A 9,985-nucleotide genomic window follows, 5' to 3' on the forward strand; every position below is an offset into this window, starting at 1 on the left:
TCGAAACGCTTCCCACACTGTTCTGTGATCAGTTACATGTCTCAGTCTGACGCAGAGGAACCAGCCGATGACACTCTCGTCAGTTTGCATGTCGTATATAAACCGACTCAAATGTCGGAGACCTGTTGATTTGAATCACTACAGGGGAGGGCAGGGTATATTATATATACATACTGTATGTACACAATTAAGCTGAAAGCACTAATTTTATCAATAGTTTTTAATTATCTACATTTCTTAATGATGAAAATAGATTGTACAAAGTTGGGGTTTTTTTGTTTTTTTTTTATTATTCTTTGCTTGTGCATGTTGTCGCCAGAACAGATGAAAACTTTATGGATGGTACACCAATACGAGTCACACAACTGTTAACTGTTCACCCCGGTGTTAAAAAAAAAAAAAAAAAAAAAAAAGACAAGGCATTTCTGCAGTCGTTTGTTGCCCATCATGAATGCACAAATTAAACATTTGTAATAGTGACTTTGCTTTTATTTGTGGAATACTATTTTAAGTGTTGACGCATTTAAAAAAAGTCCAGTGTGCAGGATTTAGCGACATCTGTTGGCAGAAATGGAATATAATCAGTTTTTATCAGTTATAATCACACAAAAATAAGAATTGTTTTCGTTATCTCAGAATGAGCTGTTTATATCTCCATACAAACCGGGTCCTTGTCTATGGAGCCCAGAACGGACAAATCAAACACTGGCTCTACATCAGCAACAGTTCTCTTGAATGCCTGGCACACGCAAGAAGTTTTGGATCTGCAACCTCTCCCTAGGCGTCACTAAATCCCCCACACCGGACCTTTATGGCTCACTGAGGCTGTGGAGTTTTTTCTTTTAAAGACATTCATTCTATAAAAGATTGGATAGTAAAACAGGTTTTATGTAAACAAATGTTTAATATTATTCAAACCATGAGCTGATTACCATGCTTTACTGAAAGTCTTTTATTTCATTTTATTTTTTTTAAATTACTTAGAACAATTCAAACAAACTAACAAAATAGAACCAGGTCATTTTTCTACAAAAACAAAGTTTTATGTATACAGTATGAAACCGGCCTAAAATTGCAAGCATCAATTACATTTTTTCCCACTTGGACATATATACATGATACAGTATATACAAGCAAATGAAATACTGTAAGTACAGTCTGCAAAGCTGTTTATTTAAGCACTGGAATGTGTCCGTTTTTATTCCTGCGAGGGAGCACCGTGACGAAGGCTCGACGTCTTAGGAGGGAGCAGATAAATCTTCCAAATCCAACACAAAAATGATTTTTTAAAAAAGGAGAGTAAAGTCCTGTAAGTACAGCAGAAAAATATCGTCACTGTGTCGGGATCAAGTCTTCACAGTTGGGGCAGCTTGTCGACAGGTGTGTCGAATTTGAAGTCTGGAGGGAAGAGTTCTGCAGCGCGTGGGTAGATGAGCCGGTAAGACTGTCTGATCGTAACGTCTGCGACGCCGGCAATGTCTCCGATTTCTGTGGAAGCATAAAGGTCAATTAGTGAATCGTGTAGAATCTGAAACTTACTGCATTTTAAAAACTAACTTTTTGTAGCTCAAAAATTCAAACAAAGTGGGAATAAAATCTGACTTTTTTGATCCATTTGGAAAAACTTAAGATCCTTAGAAATACATATTTTCTTATTACAGCACTGTCACGTACCTTTCTGGGTCTTCTTCTCTGCGGAGGCCTGTGAGGCCATATAGATGGCTGCTGCAGCCACTGAGATGGGGCTCCTGCCGGGCACCAGGTCGAGCTCCACCGCCTTCCTGGCGATGAAGGTGGCCGCCATCTGCACCTGTTTGGGCAGGCCGAGGTTTGAGCAGAAGCGGGACATGAAGTCTCCGGTGGTGATGAGATCCACGCTGGTCTCCAGCGCCTTCAGGATCAGCTTGAAGCACCGGCCGATCTCCTTCTTGGAAATCCGAGAGACGGCGCAGATCTCTGTGGAGGGAGGGAGGGAGGGAGGGAGAGGGGATCAGGGGGAGGATAATAGCCTGATGTGTCCTGTTGCCTTCAGAGAAAGCGTTTGTTCAGTGCTCGTACAGTGTAATACAGAAGTGTTTTAAATGTTCCTCATTTTTATAATTAAAATAGATATCAAAGTAGGCAGTGTGCAAACTGTTCCCTCAGTCCCCAGCAAGAGAATATGTCTATCTGTCTAAAGAAACAACAGTACCGAATTTGCACTAAACCACGACTCCTATCCTGGGTTATGAACCAAATCATGAATTCTGTGTACTTATACACCCCTGATAATGTGTTTGTGATGTTTTCTTCTTTGAGACCAAAGGGACAGGCGTTAAACTGCCTTTCATTAATGGTGGCATACTACACACCACAGATTAACCCCATTGAGAAACACTTACAGGGATGTTATGTGTGTGTGACTTTTCCAGGAAAAGGTGAGAGCAGTTTTCAAAGAATATGTTGTATATCAACGTAACAGTATCATATATCCAACATTTTTTTCTGTACTGTCTGAAAATGAAGACAAATTTACCAGTCAGACAGTCCATCGATACTGAGTTGAGAGAATAATTATAAATAATTCAGCAAACCATAACTTCCTATCTTATTTAACATGAGAAACTAAAAAAAATCAAGTAGGTGAATAATTTTTGGCCGCCACACATGAATTTAATGGACATTTCTTAAAATTCAGACCTACGTTACCTGTTACAATTCATTAAGAAGCATCATCGATTTTGTGCAGATAGCTCAAACTCTTGTAAGAAAATAAAATGTTTTATTCTGACCTTTAAATGTTCTCGGCACACCTTCTTGTCTGCAGGCGATGTAGAGGCAGGCCGAAGCAATGGCATCGTTGGCTCGCCCCTTCAGGCTCTTCTGTTCATAAACCTGCTTGAATAAGTTGTTTGTTCTGTCCTGCAGAGCAAAAACAGTTTTATCAGAAAAAAAGCAATCCTCTTAAAAAAAGTCTTAAAGACAGTCTCCACAAATTTAATCATGTTTTAAGTTTTTTTCAAAGGGGATAAAATAGTGCATGTCTTCATGAACCCAAAATAAATTGTTTTTGTAAAGCAAATAATGAACGTCTATTTAAAACAGTTATTTCGATACTGGTATCAGTATTGAAAATGCCTCCAATACTACTTAAAATGCTGGACTGGGAATCAGTATGTAAGAGAGTCTATTCACATTTTAAGTCTGTTTCTGTCTTTTTATTTGATGAATAACCATTTCCATCATCATGTAGATTATTGAGGCAACGTCTCGAGCTAAATGAACACATCTGCAGACGTTGTAAACCCCTTTTACACAGGAACATGCAGATGAACGTGTCTTCAACCCACACACATAAACTTCAGTCTGCAGTTTAGTTTCCACTTCAATGACGGACCACAGAATTACATAATTAACCACATGAAGTTCAGCTTCATTTCTTTTGTTCCCTCGCTCACTATGTTTTGCCCATACATGCATGGCTTTCATTTGTGTTTAGTGTGATGTGACATGGCTCTTTAAAGTGGTACAGCATTTTTTGACTGCTTAGCTTCACTTTTAGGATAATCTTTCCAAAAGCACATTACAGAATCAGGTTTCAGAATTGTTTTTTACTTACTATGATGTTTCTTGGCAGGTTGATGCGATCAGCCATGGTGCTGATTTCTTTAAAGGCGTTGAGCATGGCCCGGTCAGAGCTGCTCATGGTCCGTCGGTTCTGGTACTTGGAGTTGCCGAATTCATCAAAACTAGCAGCGCCAGTTCCCTGTGGAGGAAACAGAGGATGTTTACCTGTAAAACTCACTGCAGACATACTCCAAAAGATGACACAAGAAGTTTGGTGGACGTGATTTACTGTGGTTGCAGTAGATATTCACAGACAGTGACACTAATGTTTCTTGATACTCTTTGGTAACTCAGATAGGATACCAGGAAAAACAAAAGTGCTGTTCTCGACCTGTTTTGGTTACGCAATGGTTGACGCACTTCCTTTGTGCTGTAGATTAAGCCCTCATTTAAATAGTCTGGAAACCAAAGTTGCTTAAATATCTTCTGAAAACCTTCCAATCATTTGAGCTGAAAATACCAGCACCTTGGGACAACTGTAATTTGGGAAAAAATGCAGACAACAAGGCTAATTTAATTTAACTGAACAACGAGCACAACCGCCTCATACCTTGCTGATCATGGTGGTTAGGTCGCCTCCGTTGAGCAGTGGGTTCTGGGCGTCTCCCACTCTGGATGGATCTTTGAGGGCTTTCTCGTTGGAGAATGTCCTCCACTCTGAGCCTACATCAATTACACGATCACCTGAAGAGAATTAAATAAATTAGAAATAAACCTAAATATGGTTCATTAATGTGGAAAGATTAATTTCTTAATCCGTCAATGTAACAAGCTTGACTTGATATATTTGTTGTCAGATGCCTGAAAAAAGCAATTACTGTAAAGCTACCGGGCTGCAATGGGCCATCGCAGTGCCTCTGTTCCTAAATATAGTGGAAGAGTAACTGTACACTTCTGTGTAAACATGTAAAAAGTCATGTAAGCAAGGTTGAAACCAGCACTATTTTGGTCACGTCTGCAACTGCACGAAATGTCACCTCATTTGTGATGCCTCACAAAGGAGATAATGGTGCACGCTCTGACATCACGAGCCAAAAACTCAGTTTTCCCTTTCAACACTGAAAAGGGAACTTCTGAACATCTTTACCCTGGAAAGGATCCTTTTTTAGCAACCGAAAACGCAGCTTGTGTGTGGAGGAAAGGTCAAACCCCCTAGAAAAAGTTACGGTTTACAAAAATACCCATGTACGTGTTAACTAAGCATTGACTGAATTAAAAAAATGACACCCTTAAAAGAAGAAATGTACATTTTTTTATACAATCCGTCCTTTAGTTTTGGTTTGAATACTTTTTAAGACGCCCCACATTCACACCAAATTCAGTTCACTTTCAACCAACATTCGTCTTGGTTCCCTTTTTTAAATTTCAGCTTTTCAATCTTGTGCACTGACGGCTGCACCTGTTGCTCCAAAACAAGTTTTTTTTCCTTCCTTCCTGGACTGAAACAGGAGAAGTGAAACCTAACAAGAAACACTGAAGAGCCAATTTCAGAAATAGGACACGGTAGCTTGATAGAAGTGACAGTTCTTTCAAGTTCTGTGATCACCTGGACATCCAAACAATGAGGAGACACAAACAAAATGCATTTACAAATGTGTTCTTCTGTCTGGCTGTATTAAATCCCTGTAGAATAATTAACCAGAAGATGGTGCCATATTAACACAATTCCCTTAAGCAAACACATCTTTCAGCATCCAAGACTCAAATACTGTAAGTATTATGTGATTCCGTCGACAACCTTTAAGATTAACTACAATACTGTGCTCTGAATCAAGCTCAAACATGTCACACACCATTCCTTACTTCTATTGTTCCTCACTGTCTTATCACTGTATGTTGTGAGGCAGAAATAAAATACGATCTAAACAAATGTTCAGACATTAAACTGCATCAAATCTGAGATGTGCAGGAGATAAACAGTGTGACAAAGGCAGGGCATATCGCTAGTTATCATAACTGTCTGTTCTTGGAGCTGTGCAGCAGGGTCGAGGATTAGATTTCTGATATTTTAATCCTGTTAGGGTTTTTTTTTTTCTACCATCCATAAATCTTTCTCACATCTTGAGACAAAGTGACATTCATCTCCTTAGAGGGCAGCCAAAGCTATGGGAGCAGGAACAGAGGGCACTTCAGCTTGCATCAGACAGCGGCTGGCGTCTCCCGTCTCCCACCTGACCTGGTCTCTGCTCAGGAGGCTCATTAGAGGAGAACTGTGTGTTCCCTGCAGCTTTGTCCTACAGTCTGCATCACATGTTCAGATTCAATTTTTGCCTCATACACTTTATATCTTTGCCTTTATGTGCCGTATGTGCCTCGATGATAAATGACAGGTTGATTAAAACTCTAGGCTAGGCTGGGATTGCACAAATAGCTGTTAATCACTTGTTTAACGCTTAACTGATGTTAATTTCTTTTCTTTCATCTTTAACCCATCTAGTGCACTTGTATTGGGGCGGTGAAAGTTGTCGGTAGACATGGTTTCTGCATGACAAAATGGAAAAATATGTTTTTCTGATCTAGCTGAACACAACATAAAAACTGAAGAACACTGGCAGTGCTGCTGTGAATCTAGAGGCAGGTTGAATGGCACTAAAGAGGAATTTATTGCTGCTAGTTTTTCCAGAATCTAACTTTACGCTTTGGGAACCTGTGTGCTCATGTAGCCTGTCAACTCAGCTGACGTTCACACCACACACAAAATCATTTCAAATACCGTGACCTCAAAACCAAGCAAACAGGTTCAGGAAGAGGTGTGCTGAGACTCACAGCCTCAGAGTCTCTGTGTGCTGATGACTTTGATAATCTGAGTATGACAGAGTTCAAATGTGTGATGTACATCGAAAGAAACAAGCACAGGAAACCAAAACGCAGAGGAATAATGTGTTCAAGCACTGAAAGCAAAGCAGAGGTGCACATGGTGTACATAGTGTATATACCGACCTACTACAAGGCCGCATTCGGGGCAAATCATGTCCCCTGCTCTGTAGTCCTCTACCAGTATGGCATCAGGGTGGTTGGGACACTGAACTCTGGGAAGGGTCAGACCATCTCCACTACAAGAGGAGAACAACAGTTGAGTCATCGAACAGTTCAAAAGGCAAGAAAAAGACAAGAAAGGGACAAAAGTAAGGGGAGAAAAATATGGGGTGGGGAGTTCATGCTGAGGCCAGGACACAAAGCAAGCTTTACAGCTACAGTCACATTTACAAGAGCTAGAAAAAATATGAATATTCAGACTGCCAGCAGAGCATGACTTGTTAGGGATCACTCATAAGAGAAAATACCAACTGAAAACATAATTTAAGACAATTACAATTGGCATGGGTAAGAAAATCTAAATGCAAATATTGCATAACCTAGATGTGTCATTTTTACTTTACTCTCGCCCCTTTTGTTGCTGAAAAGAAATACTGGACGAGTAGGCAAACGACACAAAACTGGCTTGGGCAAAGTAAACATATGAATCCTGATATTAAAGATCAAAGCAGGTCACCCTAATATTAATTCATAATTAACTGGGTAAACAGCCCAGAGACAACATCAAACAACCTAAAGTGTGACAGCATCATGTCCTTATGAAGTCTTAGTGCTGTAATTAGGACTGCCGCTAACGACTATGATCGTTAGTGACTAATCTGCCAATTATATTTTCCATTATTTTTTAGTCTTTGAAATGTCAGAGCTCCTCGGTCTTGACATCGACAAAATGCAGAAAATATAAAATCTTAGGGGTGAGGGGAAACAAAACTGCCACAGCATAGTATCACGATATTTTTGTGTGGCGGATTGTCACACAGTCCCAAGTATCGATGTTTTATTAATTATATAACTTATTAATACTACAAATACAAATTAAACTCTAGATAGCCTACTAGAATAATATAATCAATTGCCTTTTCAGTCCACTAGATGGATTTTGTTGCCAAAAAATGGCTTACGTGAAACGAACAGACTGAAAATTTAATCTTATTAGATAAAACAGATGTTGACAAGGGCACATCATTTCAAGTTGAAAAAAGGTAATAAATCCAATACATTTGATCGCAGTATTCAGTATATCGCAACATATTTAAAATTGCAATACTATTGAATCGTGACTCAAGTATTGGGGATCCTCTGGTAATTCCCACCCCTATTAAATCTATAATTACTTAGAACATAAGTCTCACAACTCAAGAGTATTTGGGATTTTTGCAAAAATAAATAAATTCATTAAAAAAAATTATTAAAACTGTTGACTGATGATCAACCGGTTGACAAATTGATCAAATGTATCAGGTATTCATGAAATCATAAAATGAATACGTTGACTCCTGGATTAAAGCCAACAACCAGAGGGTCACGATGATGTGGCGAAAGCAAAACAGATGACCTCATATCCGTCATATCAATGACATATCAACACTCTTTTACTCTCTCATTTACATTTACATACTGTTAACACAAACATTCCCCTGACAGTGGTTGTAACAAAACACCGGATAAGAGGAAAGAGAAGCCGCTACACACTCATGATTAGTTAGTGAGCCCAACTGATGCTAATGTCTAACTGTTACTCGCTCCGTGTAGATACTTCAGGGAAGCTTCAGTTGACGAAAACTGCGTTAAAAGCTCAAAGCAGACAAGATGAACTGAAATCACTGACTGTGTTTACAAGCGGCAGGAAACCAGAGACGCTTTGATCGCTGCTGTCCACGACACTTTAATATGTTAGCGTAAGTTTCAGCTTCAAACTACGCTAGCTGTTATCATGTTGCTAACCACAAAAGAGCTCGAGAGACGGCGAAACAAAGTCTACGATGAAAAGTGACGTTAACTGAAGCTACAGAGCGCGAGCACAATGTAACGGTTATACACATAGTGACTTCTGGCAACATCTCACCAGCTAGCTAAGCTAAGTAGCCGTTACCCAACACAAAGCATCGTACAACGGTAGGAACAAGGGCGTCATATTTTTTAAACTACCACTAGCTTCTCTCGTCATGCCTGGCTCGATAACTTTACATAATTCAATTCCGAGAGCGACAGACGAAGAAGGAAGAGGTATTATATTTGGTTAAAGTTGCTACGCACCGGCTTGTCGACGCCATGTCACTCCTCACTCCGCCCGTTTGTCAAAGAAACAATTGAGTGCAGCACCTCTATTTATAACTTTTTACGTCACGTGGCCGTTGGAGTACGGCAACGCATGAGGTTCAAACTAGTCGTAGTATCCTTCCGCTTCTACCTTTCTTGCTGTAAAAGCAATTGTGACATAATAATTCAGACGTCTATGATTATACCATTAGGTATAAATGTGGTGATGTTTAAATATACACCATTAAAACCAAAAACCTCATGTGATCGAATGTTTTTTTTTGTTTGTTTGTTTTTTTTGAACATTTATAAGAACAAGTTCCTTGACAGAGTCTCACACATTATGACAAGTATCAATACTCATATTGGTATCAAACTGACAAAATACAAAATACAAGGACAATCAAATAGCAAAGAGGTGAAAGAATAGGTCTAATTAGTACATCTAACCCAGTTGAACAGAGACAGTATTCTCACCTTTCCAAATACATTATAACAGGTGGCCATTTTTCAAGATACAAGTCCGTCGAAGGTTTGCCGTTATGTGTTCCATGCAATTTACATCCTTAAGCCTTTGAGACCACTGGTCCAGTGTGGGTGGATGGGGCTTAAGCCAATTTACTGTGATCATTTTATGTGCAATCAATAAAAGAACCCTGACCATAAACACACTATTTTTCCCTAAATCTGTTAACGATACAGTACCCAAAATTAGTTGCTGTGGTTCAATTGGTCTATTTAAATTCAAAATCTCACATATTTGTCGCTTCACATTCTCCCAGAATTTTTGCAATTTAGGGCAATCCCAGAAGATGTGGGAAAAGTCCCCTATTATACATAACCCCTCCAACACAGTGGGGAACAGTTATTATCATAACTAGCTATTACCAAAGGAGTTTTGAAATATCTTACTCTCAACTTCCAGCCAAATTCCCTCCAAACTGGGCTGCTTAAACATTTCTGCCAGGGCACCCAAGAACTCTCCCACTCCTCGTCAGCAATCATGGCATTAGCTTCCAATTCCCATTTAGCTTTGACATCAAGTGTATCCACGGATGTATCCATACAGATCCTGCCATATATACATGATATTGTGTTTTTAGTGTCTTTTATCTTATTCTCAGCTATCTCAATCCAATATTGTTCAAAATTAGATGGAACTTTTTTAATTTTGTCCCACTCTTTGTGTGTCATCAGGTAATGCCGAATTTGAAAATATCCAAATAAATCCTTAGAATCAATGCCACACTTTGCTTGAAGTTGTGAGAGAGCCCTGAGAGTCATTCCTTCGAATAATTGATTT

At 39.3% G+C, this 9,985-nt stretch overlaps 1 protein-coding gene across 1 annotated transcript; it reads right to left on the reverse strand.

The window, feature by feature from the left end:
* gtf2b (general transcription factor IIB) lies at positions 1-8,762 on the reverse strand. Its single transcript, XM_049599078.1, has 7 exons — positions 8,680-8,762; positions 6,547-6,659; positions 4,157-4,290; positions 3,599-3,745; positions 2,772-2,901; positions 1,675-1,956; positions 1-1,488 (listed from the first exon to the last, which is right to left on the reverse strand). Exons 1-7 carry the CDS (start codon positions 8,694-8,696, stop codon positions 1,355-1,357), a joined length of 957 nt encoding a protein of 318 aa, XP_049455035.1. The 5' UTR covers positions 8,697-8,762; the 3' UTR covers positions 1-1,354.
* Positions 8,763-9,985: the final 1,223 nt, after the last annotated feature.

Source organism: Epinephelus fuscoguttatus, linkage group LG15, assembly GCF_011397635.1.
Source record: "Epinephelus fuscoguttatus linkage group LG15, E.fuscoguttatus.final_Chr_v1".
Lineage (NCBI taxonomy): Eukaryota > Metazoa > Chordata > Actinopteri > Perciformes > Serranidae > Epinephelus > Epinephelus fuscoguttatus.